We start from the raw sequence: 19,790 nt of genomic DNA, 5'->3' as shown, positions 1-19,790 counted from the left end.
TTCTTACTGATAGTTTTCTAGAAGTGTAGTTTATGTGGTGGTTTTGGCTTATTTGTTTTCTCGATCCTCTGTGCCAAGCATGTTAGTGAATAAGTATTCCAATCCCAGAAAAATTGTGTTCAAATTGTCCAACACGTTGTACAGGTCTTGAAATATTTCCCTTAGATCAAAACTCCTCATTCACACCTGCTTTCTGCCCTACAAGCTAACATTAACTCATTCAAGTCTTCTTGGATCTCATGTGTTTTTTTTATTAATTCATAATATAGTACTTTTGGTTAAATGAAATATATATGTATTGAGAAATAACTTGTAAAAAATAAATATATTACTTTGGTGTTGGTGACGGTCATTGGATTTAATTGCCGATGGTTTGAGAAAGACAGCCAAAAACGGGTTGGCTTTGAGTTTTGCAGTGTTAGCTCTTTAGGAAAGGAGGTCAAAGCATTAACTGAGGTGGAAGGAAAAACAAGGACATCGGGTACAGTTTTGTGGAGTAAGAGAGCTTTGGAGTGTGTTTAAGGAGCAATAATCATAATTTGCCCAGCTGAAATAAAGACTCCATGGAAAATTCTGTTTGTTTTTCCATAGGCCAGAGATGAAACTGTGCGTTGAAGTGTATTGGGATGTAACACTGTATTTGTGTGAAGTGTAACTGCATTACTGTATGAAACTAATATATGATTAAAGCAACTCCAACAGCTTCCCCATATTTTGATTTTTCTCTACTTTAGGGAAAAATGAGTCTCTTTTGTTCCAACAGATTCCCTATAATTATCCATATTTTAGGGAAAGTGAGGAAAGAGAAAACTAAATTCCCTATATTTACAACAATCTCTAAAATTTTAAGAAAGAATATGGAGATTTTAAAGATTGCTGTAAAATAGGGAATCTGTTGGAGTTGGAGAAGAAAAAGATGTTAAAACTTTGACTTTTGCTTTCCTATTATACAAAAATTATAGGAAATCTGTTGGAGTTGCTCTTAAAGAGGTAGCTCGGCCAGTTGGTTTGAGCTCAGTTCTTGCGCTACTTAAGCCTTAATTTCCCTTACTTTAACAGCAATGAAAAGAAGAAACCCTAAAGCAGAGCCATTGTGGTGTTGCAGCAGCCGCAGAGCACTCTGAGCACAATCACTCTCAGATCTCATCTTCCTCAGAACCATGTCGATTTCAGAGATTTCTTGCACTTACGCCGCTTTGATCCTCCACGACGATGCCATTCCCATCACTGCTGAGAAGATTGCCACTTTGGTCAAAGCTGCCAATGTTTCTGTGGAGTCATACTGGCCTGGTTTGTTTGCCAAGCTTGCCGAGAAGAGAGACATCGATGACCTCATCTTGAATGTTGGTGCTGGAGGCGGTGGCGGTGCTGTTGTCGTTGCCGTTACTGCCCCAGGTGCAGGCGCCGCCGCCCCTGCTGCAGCTACTCCTCTAGTGGAAGAGAAGGAGGAGCCAAAGGAAGAGAGTGATGATGATATGGGATTCAGCTTGTTCGACTAGGAGCTCCTTTCAGAATTATAAGCAGTTATTTTATGTTTCAGAACTTGTAGTACTTTTGAGACGATTTTACTTTATTTAATCTAGTAGGGTTTCTCCCTTTTAGTTTTGAAAAAAAAAGAGAGAAAAAAGACTGCAATGAAAAGAAATGAAAAAGGAGCTTAGGCTTATCTTGATGAGATCTCTATGGTTTCTAGAGCTAGGAGGAGCTCCTGCTTTAACTCTTAGCTCTTTTTGTTGTTTTGTTTGGGTCTTTTAGGCCCCGCTTGTAACAAAAAAAAAAACATAAATGAAAGAACATTTCCATAAAAAAAAAAAAAAAAAAAACGAAATGAAAGACGGCCTAGATGACTAGATGAGTGCCGAATTGGGAGAGAAAAAAGAAAGATGAAAAATGAAAAAATGGGCCTTGCAAAAAGCGGAGAGTCAAACTCCAAGCCACAAAACAAAAAGTCAATTAAAAATAAAAACCGGGTTTTTTACTTTTTACGTCCATGTCTACAACTCCACGAGATCAAAGTGAGTTGCCATTTGTACGCACTGGTTAATAGCCGATGGGTAATACCCACCCAGTAATTTTCACGGGTAATATCCAATGGGTATTTACCCAAGAAATAGTTTGCGGGTATGAGTATTTACCCACTCATTTCCAAACGGGTAACCCATAACTGACCCATTTACTCGTTTCCAATAAGGATTAAAAAAAAAAAAAAACAATAGGCCTCCAGCCCATTAAATGTAGGGTTTTTAAAATAAAAAAAATTTATTACTTACTAATATTTTTTTTTTTGACTTTAGTGTTAAGTTGATAAACAAAATTAAATTCATTTTTCAGCATCAATTTAAATAATCAAAATGATTTAACATGTAAATTCAAATAATTAGTTCCATTTGTAGATTTTGCACTTAGGATCTTGCCGCTATGCTTGCAAATTGCTTTCTCTCCCCCCTTGATCATTTTTACTTCGAGTTATTCCATACTGCTGCTTTCCTTTTTCTTTTGCGTGGAAAACTTTGTTCCACATCTTCATCCATTATTTCATTTTTTGAATCAAACCCAAATCGGGTGCTAATATATTCATCACAAGCCAGAATAGGCCGTTACATACCCTTCCGCTGTCATCTATAGACAGACAAGAAGCTAGTGGTAGTACCCATAAGTGGTACATACATATAGTCCTACTCATTGTGTATTTAAATACGTAGAAATAGCGGATATCCTCCTTCGGTACTACTCCAGAGACGCTAAAGAGACATAGGGTGCACAAAAGTGCGTAGGTTCCTAAAACAAAGGAAATTATTGTAATTAGACAAACTAATTAACATAGGGATGGGCCTAGGGCAAAAACCCTAGCCCAACTTATTCAGTTCAAGGCAGATCCAAAAAGGAGCCCCTGCAAAAAGCCCAGCAGACCTGATCGGGTCCAGGCCCAAACCTTCATCTCCACACGCGCCGAACCATCGAACAGATCCCAGCGCCGCGCCTGCTCCGCTGACCATGTCGAACCTGCTCCGCCATGATCCCGCCGCTACGAACCAATCGCCACAGCCCAAATCACCCGGAACCACGCCGCCACACCCAGCATCACCACGACACACCCCGATCCAACGCCTGCAATCCACGCCGCCGCAGAAAGGTAACCCATCTCGAAAGGTCGTCGATCCAGCAGCAAATCGAGCCCCGAGTCCGCCCATGAAGCCACCGCATAAAAATCTCGCCAAGTCTGCAACCCAATCCAACCTGCAAACACCTCAAGCAAGACCCCTCAATAGGAGCTCCCCAAAACGTTAGCTTGCATCCCCGTCCGGCAGCAGACCGCGCGGCGTCGGCGAGGCCAAAGGCCACCCAAGATGCCGGGGTAGCCACCGGACGAGAGCGATCTTGTGGTCTAAGACTGCCGCCGCCCTAGGGTTTTGCTCTCTCGCTCAGAGAGTTTTTGCTCTCTCGCTCAGAGAAGAAAACTTACTATTTCATCCATTATTTCATTATTAGCACATCTATATGACAAATATTCCATCCTGCAAGAAGTAAAATATATGTTTCAATCATTAGTATGACTCAATAATGAGAAATCTAACATGTTAGCCAATGAACCGCGGAAACTCATAAGGAACCACAACGAACTAATTTTTCACAAAATCGCGACGAAAAAAAAAAAAAAAGGCATATTTTTCCATATTCTATGCAATAAAAAAAATGAAATTGAAAATCAATAAATTTGAAATTAACCATATATTTATTGCATAGTGATAGGTATTGTGTAAAATAATTAATCTAGTCCGCCGTCGTTTTGACATCATTCAAAACGGTTAACCTAATAAACGATTATATTTCCCTGACAAGATGCAAATCACAACGGGATAAACGTCTCAAATCTTTTTCATAGGTTGACATAATTCAACCCCATGAGAGTATGAGCATTGATGTCTCGAAAACAGAAGTTATGAAGAAGTGGTTATGAGCATTTTAATTTGACAGGGACTTAGGGATTAGATCGTTGACCACGTGAATCAAGACCTATACGATGACTAAAATGGGTAAATTTTTTGCTATAGCATTTTCTTACTGACATGATAATATCCAAAGAATATCCAATGGTGGAATTGTCCAAACTATATTTCCTCTAAGTTGTTGGTTTTCGAATGTATATTTTTTTTATATAACCAATAACAAGTTAAACCACCTTAATAAGCATATAAGAATTTTGTGGAATAAAAAAATAATAATAAATTTGACATTATCCATGTATTTATAGTGTAGTAATAGGTATTGTGTAAAAAGTTGACTCGGTCCGTTGTCGTTTCAATATCGGTCAAAGCGGTCAAACCCTATATACGCCTTTACTTCTCTAAGATGAGCCGAATCACGAGGAGATAAGTACCCAAAATTTTTTACATGGGTTGACGGAGCTCATCCCCATGAGAGTGTGAGCGCTGACATATTAAAAAAAAAAGTTATGAATGAGTGGTCATGAACGTTTTAGTTTGATTGGGGGATTAAGGTTCACCACGTGAATCGAGGCCAAAAAATTTACGAAAATAAGTAAATTTTTTACCATAATCTTTTCTTCTCTTCATGAGAATATCCAACAGTTGAATAGGTTTAATTATATTTCCTCCACTCTAAATTTTCAATAATAAATTTGGCCGAAAAGAGAGGGCCGCTCTCTCACCTAAACCCTAAGGCCTTCCGGTTGTAAATCTCTTCTCGTCCGGCGGCGCCCGGACGTCGGCCTGGCATTCGGGCCTCCGATTGTCATGGGATTGCTGCCGGACGGGAGAACTACTGCCCATGGGACACCGGTGGGATTCTCTCTGGTGTTATGTCAGTTTGATTTGGCTGGGATGGTGGAGATGGGGGTGGTCGTGTTGTCTGGGCCGGCAGTCGTCCCCGTTGATGGTGTTCTTGGATCGTCCGCGTCATGGAACTCGATCGATGGCGGTGTGGTTTGGCAAGGCTGGGATCGGGGATGGTTTTGGTTTGTTGTGATGCAGGTCGCGGCGGCGTGGCTTGGGCGACAGATGATGCGAGGTCGTGGCGGTTTGGTTCTTGGATCGACGGCGCCGCCATTGTTTCGATCGAGGGAGTTGGGCCGAGGAGTCAAGGAACCCAGATCAGGGATGTTCTGTTCAGTTTTGATGCAGGTCGGCGGCATGGCTCGCTGCCATGGCGATGTGGATCTTGATGTCGTTTGTCGTCAGAATAGATCGGACCGAACTCTGCTGGCAGGGGCCGTACGATGGATTGCGGGAGAAGACGGCGGACTGGGCCCAAATCGGCTGCTGGGCCTGGAGATCTCCTTGGTATGCCCTATTGGGCTTAATTGTTTGGGCTGGGGTTCTACCTTAGTCCATCAACTTCTATTTGGGCTAGGGTTTAGGCTCTTGGCCCAAACCTATGTTTTTAGCTTTTTGTCTAATTACAATAAATTTCCTTGTATTAGGAACCAAACGAGTGTAGTTTTGGCTTTTCTATTTGCTATGTTTTTCCATAGCTTATAGGCTCGCTTTTAAAGTGAGCGATAAGTTCAAATATAGTTGGTCTATCCTATGTACTACTGTGGCTCCTCCACGAAGCCTTGTTCTGGCCATTGTCATGTGTCAGCGGGTGAGTATGTAATGGCCTTCTTGGCATGCGCTATTATCAATGGAATTACCATTATTCAAAAATTATATATCCTCCACATTGTTCATTTTAGAATGTATACTTTTATGTATTGTCAAGTTTTATTGAAGTATTGTGGTTTACTAAACAAAAAAACAAAAAAAAAGACAACTACATAATGAGTGGTTTTATTCAAACCTCCTAAATTAGTATTTGGAACCCTTACTATATTTGTCTATAAATTTTCAATTTTGACCCTAATTCATAGCTCTACCCCTTTCATTCTCCACACTTCCATAATGAGTACAAATCAAATTGTCCATCCGTGACCGTTATCTTTATTACCTTCGAGCACTATAAACACTTATTGAGTTATTTGAGAACTAATATTGAACAAGAAAATTCATCAAAAAACGGATATGGGCTGTCAAATTAAAATAAAAGGAAGAAAATTTACTTTCTATTTGGTTCCAATCAAGTCCAGTTTCCAAATCCATGGTGAGTTGTGTTAGGAATTGATCAAACATTGAAGAAATACTCATTCCCAGATTTTTTAGCCATACCTGTTGGGGAACAAGGACAGGATTCGAGGATGTGTTTAGCCATACCTGATTGTTGGGTAGTGTGCTTAAATTTCGGGACGAAATTTCTTTAAGGAGGATAGAATGTAAGACCTCGGAAATTTGTTATTAATTCCTAAATATTTCTTGGGATTAATAAGTGTTCGTTTGTACGATTTCGGGGTTCGAGGGTGGAGTTGAATTATTTTCGGACGAATATTTATTCGAAGTGCACGTTTTAGGGGGTTCACAAAGGTTGACTTTTTATACGTTGGGATTCTCCGAAATCTTCCTTCATGAAAGTTGTAGAGCATGTCGATACGAGTTCGTGGACATGAGGAACGCGGAAATCGGAGTTCGTATGAGAAAGTTATGATCGATTGAAAAGTTAGGAAATTTCTATAAATATAAGAAAATTATGGATTTTTTCATAAATCCCAAATTTCTCCCTTTTTGCGTTTTGGCCCCAGCTTTCTCTCCGTTCTCTCTCCTCACCCGGCAGGTTGCTCTCGACCCGACCCGGATCCATCTTCGTTTTCCGGTGACGTACGACGGCGGACCCGGCTCAGATCGACTCACCCAGCCTTCCTCCGTCGACCTCTGGTGTCTGTTGCACCGGTGGAGCAACCCAGGAGGAGATCGGAGATGTGAACAGTGACGGCGGGCCGACCGGGTTGGATTTCCTAATTTCCGGCGACTCCTTGGCTGATCCTTCCCGGTTTCGGAATGTCCTCCTCCTCTTGATCATCCTCATACCCGCCTTGCATCACGATTTTACCTGTGGAGCGAAAGATCAAGGTTTGAAGCTTTCGACGGTTCTGGTTGGATCTGGAATCTGATCAGAGGGCTGAGATTATTCCAACTTCCAGGCTTGATCTAGGACGATCTAGGCCTATCCAGACTTAGCTCCAGGTATGAAAGTTGCTCATCTCTTCATTTTGAACAAGTTTGTAGTTGGTCACTTTGCCATCGGAGGTGGTTGGCCGGCGTTGACCGTCGTTAACCCGCCACTGTTGACCGCCTACTGCCGACAGCGCGTCCAGCTTCCTTTTTGTGTTCTATTTTCAGTTTATTCATCTACGCATCGATACGGTCGTTTTGATATATTATAAGGTTATTTTGAAGAAAGTTGATGCATGCTAGGGTTTCGGTTTTACGCATTATCTTCGGTTTGCAATTCGCGAAGATCCGACCGTTGGATCTTCGTATAATTTTGATAGGATGATCCCAAGGGCGATCTGTGGGAATCCAACCGTTGGATTGTTGTTTAAGTGTATTTTGTGATTCGTTTGCTAAGTTGCGATCTTATTTGATTAGGTGATGGACGGATTTGTTTTGGACGGACGGTTGTGATTGTGATTTTGTGCTTGTCTTGGTTTGTGTAAAGATGCAGCAGGATTTGGAGGTGAGTAAATCTCACGGTGTTTCGGTTGGTAAAGTAGTTATGTTTTAATTTAGTAGATTTAATTGTTAGTATGTAAAATCATATTTATCAAAATAAATTATTTGTTTTAAAATATATGAACTTGATCGACAACGGTTCATGGGTAAGTTAAAACAAGGTTTTGATATAAAATGATTTTCGAGAGGAATAATTTATAAAACTATAGTTGGTATTAGTGGTCATTCCTGCGTGAATGACTACGTATATATATATTTACGTGGAATATATATATATGGATGGAGTGGCGTTGTGATATGTATATGTTTGATGGTTATATTGTTGAAAGAGTGAATTGAAAGTGTGATGTGACATTGTGAGTCGTGTGGGATTTCCTTAAATGGTTTTGTTCTGAGGGCCAAGTGGTCCGAAGTCCGAAGGTTACAGTGGTAAACCTGGGTTATGTTCTGAGGGCCGAAAGGTCTGAAGTCCGAAGGTTACAGTGGTAAACCTGGGTGTAATGATATCAGATGCTTGCAGTTGTACTTCTTGGGGGATAACTTTGTGTTCTGGCACTCAAGGGTATATGCTGTCTGCAGTTGTACTTCTTGGGGGATAACTTGTGTTATGGCACTCAAGGGTATATGTTGTCTGCAGTTGTACTTCTTGGGGGATAACTTTGTGTTATGGCACTCAAGGGTACATGTTTTTAAATGAGAGTTCGGGTGGATTCTTTCCTTTATTGTCCATTGAGGGACTTGAGTTCTTTCTAGAGTGTGGAGTTGATTTCGGTTTTATTTGAATTGTTTGTTTTTATGTAATCTCCTGAACTAAGTTATATGCAGGGATTACTGCCTTTTGTATTGTTTGTTTTAATGTAATCTCCTGAACTAAACTATATGCAGGGATTACTATGGTTTCTTTGTTTGATTTTTAAGTAATCTCCTGAACTAAGTTTCTATGCAGGGATTACTATGAATTCTTTTGTTTGTTTTCACGTGATCTCCTGAACTAAGTTTCTATGCAGGGATTACAGATTTTGCATAATTCTTATTGTGGGTACAGTTGTGGGTTGTGAGCTGTAGTGATTGGAAAATGAGTTGGGATGCCATGATTTTGGCAACCGCGTTATGTTGAGGGAAATGAGCATGATATGATATGATATGAACTTGATGTTTGGTTGTATTTTGTGGATTTAAATATTGTTGCTTTAATTATCTCACGAGCTGAGAATTATAAGCATGTGTGACGTGAGTCGCTTTATTTGAGTTTACTCATACGGGCTGAAAAGCTTACCGGGTTTGTTGTTTACATTCCCGGTGCAGTATTCTATGGTGTAGGGGTTATTGTGCAGGTTAGAATATCGAGTGATCGTTATCGAAGCTGAGGTAGACTTTCCGTCACGTGGGTGTAGAAGGGCGCTCATACTTGTAGTCTTCCGCTGTGTAGTGAGTTGGTGAGAGTGGTTACATGTTGAATTGATATTCAGTTTAATTTGTAAACTATCTGTAATGTAATATGTGACTCTAAAGAACGAGTCGGTATTGACATTGTGAGTTCAGTTTGTTTGTTGCTTAGTTTATTTGAAAATTTTCTAAGAGTCTTTTTGTGATTGTTTGTTCTCGCGTTTCGGATTTGAATTTAATTATTCTAAATTCGGGGCGTGACATGGGTAATTACAAAATACCCGTATAAAAATGGGTGGGGTATGGGTATACCCGTGGGTACCCAAATACCCATATAAAATTGTAAACCACACCCAAATTTTTTTTTTAATTGAGAACTATTAGTTTTCAACCAACATATGGGGCATTTTTATAATTTTCTTATTCTAAAAAAAAAACAGAAAACCTATACGGGGTATTTCTCTTTCCCACCCAGAATACACCTTCAAGTCTTGTTTGCTGTAAATTTAATAAAGTCTCAATTGTTACGAAATATAGTTTCGATATATTGGCGTAAATGGGTTTTGATCCGTGAGGATCAAGCCGTCTGATCGACTTGTAGATTTGATATATTGATCGTAGAAGTGTTCCGATGACTTTGTGTGGTCTCGGATGAGGATATGATTGTTGGATCATCGTATAATTGTGAAAAGAGGATTCAAAAGGCGATCCGTGAGGATCCGACCGTTGGATCTTCGTATAATTGTGAAAAGACGATTCAAAAGGCGATCTGTGAGGATGGTTTTTATTATTTTACATTTAATCGCCAAGTTGTGAAAATTGTTTTACGGAAATAAATATTTGTTTTAAACGTATTGCTTCCTCATGACTAAACCAATAATTTCTTTCTTAAACACTGTCTCAAGTATTTGAAATACTCAATTGACTATTTGAAAATATCCCCATATGGGGAATGGGGGCGCTTAAATAGTGAGTATTTAAAAAAAAAAAAAAACCCAGCTTTTAATAGGCTAAAGGCCTTAAATTAAAAAAAAAAAAAACTCAACGGGTAAATGGGTGGGTATGGGTTTACCCGTTTAGAAATGGATTTGATAAATACCCATACCCGCAAATTATTTGATGGGTATTACCCACAAATTATTATTGAGTGGGTATTACCCAGCGGGTATTGAATGCCAACTCTAACTCCTACGTAATCCCATGGTACCCAAGGAAGGAAAAAAAAAAAAAAAAAACATAAAAATATCAAAACAAATTAGTCAAGACGGCTTGAACCCAGAAAGCCCAATGACAACATCACGCTTTAGCCACTGTATGAACCATTGTTGCTGTTGATTATACAGTTATACTCTCCATCTTTTTTATTTATTAGCTTGATTATATAATAATAATAATAGAAATAGAACCAGCTCTACCCAGAATCCCAGATTTGCTATTCTTCTTCAACCTCCTTTACAATCATCAAAGCACAGAAACGGAACTAACATAACCTCATATTTCACCATCTCTTGCGTCTCCTAGTTCCCAGTCCAAATCCAAACTCCAATTTGTTTACAACTAAAAAACACAGCTAGCATACTTAATTAATAACCAAAATACATTGAAAACCAAATTATACTCAAGAAACCAAACCAACTCACTGGTGAATAAATTCCTCCAGTTGTTTGGATTCTGAACCGCCTTAACGGCGTGAGGCGAATCCTAGCCTTGGTCTGTTCAGTCGACGACCGGCGGCGACGAAACAGAGCCTGAAAGCTTCAAGCTTTCCGGCGGGTTTTCGGCAGTTTCAGGCGAATGCATGCGGCTTTGTATTGCTTTATTCGACTTTGTCAGCAACTGGCTTAGGATTAGCATCAGGTTTAGAAGGCCGAGGTGGACTCGACACCGGAGATTCGTCGTCGTTCTTCTCCACAATATCTAACGAATATTGTTTAAGGAACCAAGCCTATGCCCAGACTTAAAGTTAATTAACAGAGACAAACAGAGACTTAACGGCCTAACCAACGGTCAGATACAATCAACGGTTCAGATTTAAAATAAATTAATAAAAAATTAAATAAAGCGATGGTTTAATTGCACCGTCAGTACGTACAACAAAAAAAAAACGTGCAAAAAGAAAACCAAATCTATGTATTAATGTTTTGTAGTTATGGTGCTGACAGAATGGAATTCTTGGTGAGATATAAACATGTGTTCCCTAAGCCCCATGCCTCTGAAAGTTAGTTCAGAGATATGTGTCCTGTTAGGTCAATAAAAGCCTCCTTATATAGGGCAACCTGAAAGTTTGTTGCGGTCCAAAACCCCATTTCTTGGTTGAAGAGAGTACCTCGTGTAAGCTTTGAACCCAAGTCTTCTATGAATAGACTAGACTAGACTACGTACTTGTAAAGTATTTGTATTTGTACGAGGATTATCTTCTAAAATTCTATTGCTTGTTCCGAAGGACACACCCAGAAAAGAAATAATAAATAACTGAGGGTCCCATGTTAAAACTAATCAAAAGTTAGATACCCTTATTTAAAAGGAAAATGTCACAAATGGTCACTGAGTTATGATTCGTTCGACACTTAACTCACTATATTTTCAACAATATTACTTAACTCACTCACTTTTACATCCGTCTTTCACTTAACTCACTGTCGTTAATTTTATCATTAAAAACCGTTAAAATTGAGGGTATATTTGTCTAAACACTGAGGAGGGTGTATTCAATAAAAACTCAAACTTTTATAATCCATGAATTTACTTAATCCACGGATTGTTTAAATTCTATATAGACTCTGATTGATGCTAATGGATTGATTTACTAGTATTTGTTTAGATTTTACAAGTCCTTATGATGTTTTTGGTAGGTTAAATTTTTTTTTTCTTTAATATTTAAGCAATGGATGTATGGATCCAACTATAATGCTATATCAATGACAAAAAAAGTATGGCAATCTACCATTCTTTATGTTGTGTATAATGATATATGAACAATAAGAGAAAATTAACCAGCCAAAATGTTACACAAAAAATAAAGTAGTAAACTAATGACATAATTTATTTCATATCTAATTTACAAAAGAAACATGTGTGTATGTATCATCTTAACAATACCATTGGAAGTGAGCTTAATTAGCTAGAAGGATTAAGGCTTCTACAGCTATAGTGAGAATTGATGATAGTGGGAAAATAGGTCTAAGGCAAAATGGATGAGTATCACCTATTGAGGGTTGCTTCTTCAATTTTTTTTTTTGGTGAAGAGGTTCTTCATTTTTTGAGTGAGATAGAATCTATCAAAATCTCTTGGGAAGTGGTTGGATTGTTTTTTAGTTTCAATATGTATAAAAAGCACTATAAAATCCTCCAAAATCCAGCATTTAATGAAATCCTCCAAAATCCGTATACTTTTGAATATCGACAGATTTGAGTGGATAATTTTAAATCTTAATTGAATACATCAAGATTTTAAAGGACTGTTTAAAATCTCAATTGAATATCCATAGACTTTTAAAATACAAAAAAAATCTTGTAGACTCTTAAATGAATACACCCCCTGAAAATTCTAACTTGAAAAAAAAATTCGTAAATTTATTAGATTTTTCTTCAATTTTTTTTTCAATTTCTGAAAAAAAAAAAAGGGATTTTTTTATTAAATTGAAATAAAATTTGAAAAAAAAAATATTTTTTTTATTAAATTGAAAGAAAATTTGAAAAAAATATGTGTTTAAGGAAATCTCTTTTCTGTGTTTGGAGGTTACTTGACGTAGTGGTAATAGGGTTAAATTAGAAGGATTTAGATTCCTATTCAATGTACGATTACTTTCCTTGTATGATTGAGATTCTATGCATTGTAATCCTCTATATAAAGAGGCCCCTATTATCAATGAGAATACACAGCGAATTCCTCTCAATTTCAGTTTCTCTAAAACACGTTATCAGCACGAGCCCTAACCCTAGCCCAAAAAACCAAAACCCTAAAACAAAAAACCCGAAAACTCTTCTCATCAAAACTGCCGCAAGCTCCTAGCCCTTGCTAGCCATGCCGTACGCTGCCCCTGCAGCCCTTGCGCACCCGTGTGCCGCCTAATGCCTCTGCAGCATTGCCGCACGCCTGGTGCCCCTGCAGCACAGCAGCACGCTCATTCCTGTGCAGATCAGCCTGCTTGCACGCCCCGAAACGTCTTGTTCGGGACCTCTGATCAAAATCCTTTCTTCATAAAAATTGTTCATCTCTGTCTCTTCTATCTGACCTCAAAATTTCAGCCCTATTGGAGTCATTTTGGGACCTGTACACCATTCGAGGTGGGAGCTGTTTAGCATGCTCGTTCCTGTGCATATCAGTCAGTTTGTAAGCCCCGAAACGTCTAGTTCAGAACTTCAGATCAAAATTCTTCCTTCATCAAAGTTGTTCACCTATGTCTCTTCTATCCGACCTCCAAATTTAAGCCCTATTGGAGTCGTTTGAGACCTGTACACCAATCGAAGTGGGAGCTGTTCAGAAGCGAATCTGCTCCGAATTTCAACAAGTTTGATTCACCTAGGACTGAAGCTCGTCTGCAATCCTACAACGAGGATCGAATACGCTCTGCAATCCTAAGAGGTATGGTTTACTAAAAGTTCCCGTTTTTGAAGTTTTTTATTCTTTTTCGCTTCTTTTTCTTGGGGACTTGCAAACTCCCTTCTTCTACCCCCCTTTCTTCATCATAGGGGAGACCTAATTAAGCCGAACTGTGGGGGTTCGTGCTCACTCCAAGTGACTCCAAGCTTGGAGCTTGTAGAGTCCTCCAAACTTAGAGTTTGTTGAGAAGTTATGATCGACCACAAACACATCATTATTTCGATCTAATCCAAACCCTCTTGGAATCTAATTTCTTGGAAGCGACTACGCTCGGAAATTTCTAATTTCTTGGAAGCGACTACGCTCAGAAATTTTATATGTTTTCGTGGTAGCCTTTTATGCTCCGAAACTAACCCTAATTTCTTGTTCTGTTTCAGTATGAGTAACCTGAACAAACTGGACTTTGCTCCATTGGGAAAAAATGGCTCTAGATATCACAGGTGGGTTCGTGATGTCCGCCAGCATCTTAAGGCCGATGGAATCCTGGATATGATTCTCGAGCCTAGCCAGGACGTGCAAACTGTTGAGCAAGCTCAAGCTTTGGAAGCAAATAAAGCAGCCTTAGAGGCAAATAAGGCAAAAGTCGTCATCCTAATGACTCGTCATATGGATGATTCGCTCCAGTACGAGTGTATGAATGATGAAGACCCCAGAAGGCTATGGGTCTCACTCGAAGAAAGATTTGGCAACGTTCTTGACTCCCTGCTTCCTGACCTAGAAGTGAGATGGCATAGCCTCCACTTCTGTGATTTCAAGTCAGTTATTGACTACAACTCGGTAGCATTTCGCATTAAATCCTTAATGGAATTCTGTGGTAAAGAGATCACAAATGCGATGTTGATTGAGAAGACTCTCTCTACCTTCCCCGTCTATGCATTGATGGTTGCTAAGAACTATGGAATCGATGTTATTTTGATAAGTGGTACTTAAGCGAGCTTTGCTCCACCGACATCTCTCTACTCACCTGATCATATTTATTTTGGAGTTACCGAAAGAAGTCAAACGACTACCTTTGTTTTGCATTAACTAGCATTTGGATTAGATTCTCCTAATGGTTAAGAGACAATGATGTATTCCGTTGGCTTATGAATAAAATTTCGATTTCTTTTCATTATGACTCAATTTTGATTCTGAGCATATTACTTTGTGACTACGATGGCTGGGCCATCAGTATTAATTCAAGGACATGGAATAGCCCAAGTTCCACTTGCCAAATGGCACCTTAATTACTGTCACAGAAACTCTCTACGCTCCTAGGGCCAATCGCACCTATGAATAGCCAACGGATTCCATGCGAAGACGCATGTAGAGAACGGAAATGTGTTCCTTTGCAATACCTCTAATGATTGCGAACAAAGGCGCATCTTAGAGAAGTTTATGTGTCTCTCTAGTGGACTTTATGTCACTATTCGAGCTATAAAATCCAATAAAGTTATGAGAGAAGATCTCTTAGATTTAGACACATATTGGCTTTGTCACGACAGGATAGATCATCCTAGTCATGATATGATGATCCGTCTATAACAGACTTCACATGGACATCTTTTCTATCGAGCGAAATGAAGCATGAATCAAAAGTTGATTCCTGGATTAAGTGTGACCGACGCTGCTGCCTAGGGCACCGCCTCCGTCCACCACCAGCCTAGGGCTAGCATAGTCCCTATCCATAACGCCATGGATGGCGTCCATCATGGTGATGGCACCCCAGGTTATGATGCAATCACCAACTTGCTTCAAAATAGCGTTTCAGACGCTCAGGCCTAACCAAAATTCTCATTGGTTGCTTCTAAAGCCTCTCGCTCGTTTTACAAAGCCCGTTCCTTAGGGAAATTAGGACTGAGACCATCCTATGCAAAGGATATGAAAATACTCATTATGTTCTTACATAGAATCCATAGGGATTCTGTGGACTGATTCAACCAACTTGCGGACGTTTAAATATCTCAGGATGTTGGTTGACACGCAAACATGATGGTCACGTGTTGTGCCATTGTCCACTTGTACATGCTGCTTATGCTACACTCCTAGCAAATATCATATGACAACGGGCTCACTCCCCGGATCATCCTAATTCCGTCAATTGGACTTGACGATGCTAGAGAGTTTACATCGAAGACTTTCGATGGTTATTGCAATGGGACTGATGTTGGACATCATATTCTCATGAACACACCAAAATGATCTCGCGGAAATGACTACGATGGTAGTCCGGACATTGGTAATGCGCACCAATCTCCTCATATCCGCTTGGGGTGATGCAATATCACATGCAGCTATGCTAATTCGTCTACGACCCACCGCCACTCAATCTACCTCTGCGTTACAGCTAGTGACTGGGTACAAGTATCGTATTTACGCATATTTCAGTGTGCTATTTATGTGCCAATTGCGTCGCCACAGCGTACTATGATGGGTCCTTACAGACGAATGGGCAACTACGTTGGATTTAAGACTCCAACAATTGTCCGCCATTTAATGCCCTTGCAAGGCGATCTCCTTACCGCTAGATTTGCGGATGTCACTTTGATGAGACAGTCTTCCCGTCGTTAGGGGGAGATAAGAACATAGATGTTCAACAGGAATGACAGGAATTGTCGTGGCCTGTCCCCACTATGTCTCATCTCGATACCTGTTAAAGTGACGAGATCACACAAATATGCTGCAAACATACCTGCAAGGAAGTACGTCCCTACGAGAGGACGTAGCGCCACCCTACACGGAGGTAGGCATGGTGCCAACGCCAAAGAGAGTGGCACTCTGGCGTTACAGGCCATGGCCCCAGCTAGGATGCGTGGGAGGCCCGTGGGTTCGAAGGACACTTTGGCACATTCCAATCCTTTGATCATCAAGACTCAAAATCCATCTCATGAGAATCTTCCGGTTTAGGGTAATCGTTGGGGGACGCCTCAACGTTAGAACCTATTCCTGAGAATATAGAGCTCTATGAAAATTACACTAGTGTACATGAGACGTGGGATAGAAACTCCATCATAATTGATGATGTAGTTGCGCATTTCGTTGCGCATGAGTTTGTTGAGTCAGATGATATCGAACCACTCTCCGTTGATGAATGAATGCCAACATAGAGAGATTTGGCCTAAATGGAAAGATGCGATCCAGGTTAAGTTGGATTCTTTAACGAAGAGGAAGGTTTTTGAGCTAGTGATGCCAACACCTCCTGACATAAAACCTATTGACTAATGGGTCTTCGTTAGAAAGCGTAGTAAGAAAAAGAGATGGTAATCTCGCCTTATGGCGCAAGGCTTCTCATAAAACGCCCTGGAATCGACTACGATGAGACATATTCTCTCGTAATGGATGTCATTGCACTCCACTACCCTGTCAGTTTGATAGTTTCCGAATAACTGAACATGCATCTTACAAATGTGGTCACTACGTATCTCTATAGGGATCTAGATACAGAATATACATGAAGGTTCATAGTGAACTTCATTTACCCAAGTCAAGTAGCTCTAGACCACGGAGCGCGTTTACAAAGAGGTTGAAACGCTCACTAAAGTGACTACTTGATTGGGAAGGGATATGCCCACGCGTTTCCATAACAAGTTTCGGATTCTATCGCGGTTCATGTTGGACATGATCTTCATTAGAAGCCCTTAAAGAGTTAAGGGAAACCGCTGAACACTTGAAATCCGATTTTGAGATGAAGGATTATGGGAGAACACGATTATGTCTCGGTTTGGAACTTGAGCATCGTGTTGATAGATGTTTTGGCATTTTGACAAGGTCAAACCTTCAAGCACCCCTATGATCGTCCATAGTCTTGATCCTGAAAAGGATCCTCTTCGTTCGAAGGATGATGACGAAGATGCGCTAAGGGCAGAAATGCCCTAGTTAAGTACAATAGGCCCATTATTGTACCTAGCTCAATGCACTAGACCGGACATCTCATTTACCATGAACTTGTTAGCTAAGATATAGCTCCGCGCCAACGCGACGCCATTAGATTGGTGTAAAAGATATCCTTCAGTACTTGAGATGTACGATTGATATGGGCTTGTTCTATCCTTACAGAGAGACGATGGATTCAAACCCATCACACACCAGGAACGCCGCCAACACTGGCCTGCGTCCATTATCCCCATCCCAAAACGACATGTGTTTTGGAAGGTTTTGATGATATTGGGTATCTCTCTGACCCGTACAAATGTCATTCCCAAACTGGTTAATTGTTCACCATGGGTAAAGACAGTGATATCTTGGAGGTCTACAGAAATAGACCCTAGTCGCTATATCTTCGAACAATGCTGAGATCATTGCTCTTCACGAAGTGGTTCGTGAATGTATATGGATTGGATCCATAATTACGCATGTTCGAAAAGTTGTGGTTTGAAGTCTACCACAAATGAGCCTACACAAATGAAGCAAGGCTACATCAAAAGCGACAACACCAAGGATAATCAGCAACAACAGACTCTCCCAAGATCAAAGTGAACTAGGTTCAATCTGAGGACAGTGTGGCAGACTTGCTCACTAAGTCATTGCCTAAATTCCACTTTCGAGAAACATGCATCGTTTGCGGAAATTATCTGAACTCCCATGATCGTAGTCATCAGGGGGAGACGCAGACATCAGAGGGAGATGTCTACATGTTCATCTCGAAACGTGAAGGGTGTGTTGTGCTCTTTTTCCCCTTCGACCGAGGTTATTTTTGTCCCACTGGGTTTTTGTTACTCGGCAAGGTTTTTAACGAGGCAACAAGAGAAGCACCGCGTTTGGGCAACACAAGGGGGAGTGTTTAAGGAAATCTCTTTTCTGTGTTTGGCCCAAACTCTAGGTTACTTGACCTAGTGGTAATAGGGTTAAATTAGAAGGATTTAGATTCCTGTTCAATGTACGATTACTTTCCTTGTATGATTGAGATTCTATGCATTGTAATCCTCTATATAAAGAGGCCCCTATTATCAATGAGAATACACAGCGAATTCCTCTCAATTTCAGTTTCTCTAAAACAATATGTCATTTTTTCTTCAGATTTTTTTTTTCAAGTTAGGAAATGCATTTTTTCAGTGTTTAGATAAATATACCCTCAATTTTAACGGTTTCTAATGGTAAAATTAACGACAGTGAGTTAAATGAAAGACGGATGTAAAAGTGAGTAAGTTAAATGATATTGTTGAAAATATAGTGAGTTAAGTGTCGAACGGTTCATAACTCAGTGACCATTTGTGATTTTTTGCCCCCTATATCTAAAATGAAACATTTTCTCTGTATCTGGGCCTGGAGGTTTCTACTCCAAGAAAGTGTTGTATTTAACAAGATTTCAACCTCAAAAATGAAAGAAAGTCCGATAAAGGGACAAGAAGGTATATATCTAATTGTTCCTTGAGGCCTTAAATTTGGATGACGTCTTTTATTGGAAAGTATTCGAATATAAGAAGAGATAGTAGCTGCTACATAAACAATTTGTAGGGGAGTTTTCATAATATCTTAAAGATGAACTGATTTCTAGTATGCCAAATGTAATCAGAAAATTAGAATAGAGAATCATTCATTGTATTGTAAGGAAAACATTTCATCCAATCAATAAAGGAATTCTTCCAATCTTGGCGTGATTTTGACTCTTCTAAAGCATTCAAACTTGACTAGTAAAAGAACAAAAAAGGAACAGATGATCAATAGTTTCTGGCTGTGTATGACAAGAAGGGGAGGTTAGTAAAAATTTGATCTCTAGTTCTGAGTCTACCTCTAATAAGTTGCAACACAAAAATTTTAACTCCAGGAGTTATTGGTGAAGACCGCATTTTAAATAAAATCTTAGCATTAGAATGAGCGGCAGAATTTAGGCCTTGAATGTTGGAATGAGCTGTTAATATTTTTCTTTATTAATTAGGATTTGATATTCCGTATTCCGCAATTAATTAGGACTCAATATTCCGTAATTAATTAGGATTCTTTTCCTATTAGAATTAGTTGATTTGTAGGTATGATGTATGTTCTCACTTTATCCATAAAGACTCTAATATAATCTTCCCTAATACTCAATTAAGTTTTTCAAATTTAGGAGTAGAAGCAACCGACCAAGCAATTGGAGCATTATGCATTTCTTGTCCGCAGAAAAAAATTTCTACACTCATTAAGGCAACCTGAAAGTTAGTTGTGGTCCAAAACCCCCCATTTTTGGGTTTAGCAACTCTTTTTATTCGGTAGAAGGCAGTGCGTCGTGTAAGTTTTGAAACCCAAATCTTCTATGAATAGACTAAGTACCTATACTTCTA

The 19,790-nt window shown here is 39.6% G+C and overlaps 1 protein-coding gene across 1 annotated transcript; it reads left to right on the top strand.

Annotated features, from left to right (window-relative positions):
* Positions 1-1,078: 1,078 nt before the first annotated feature.
* Positions 1,079-1,604, top strand: LOC133741457 (large ribosomal subunit protein P1-like). Its single transcript, XM_062169351.1, has one exon. The coding sequence runs from the start codon at positions 1,161-1,163 to the stop codon at positions 1,497-1,499; it is 339 nt and encodes a 112-aa protein (XP_062025335.1). The 5' UTR covers positions 1,079-1,160; the 3' UTR covers positions 1,500-1,604.
* The last annotated feature ends 18,186 nt before the right edge of the window (positions 1,605-19,790 follow it).

The sequence above is a fragment of the Rosa rugosa genome, chromosome 3, assembly GCF_958449725.1.
Source record: "Rosa rugosa chromosome 3, drRosRugo1.1, whole genome shotgun sequence".
In the NCBI taxonomy this organism is placed as follows: domain Eukaryota; kingdom Viridiplantae; phylum Streptophyta; class Magnoliopsida; order Rosales; family Rosaceae; genus Rosa; species Rosa rugosa.
The sequence above is the reverse complement of the archived record's forward strand: the minus strand, read 5'-3'. Positions and strand labels throughout refer to the sequence as shown.

What these genes read in the sequence shown, in the direction of transcription:
- LOC133741457 (XM_062169351.1), top strand. Translation starts at nt 1,161, where the DNA reads ATGTCGATTTCAGAGATTTCTTGCACTTACGCCGCTTTGATCCTCCAC.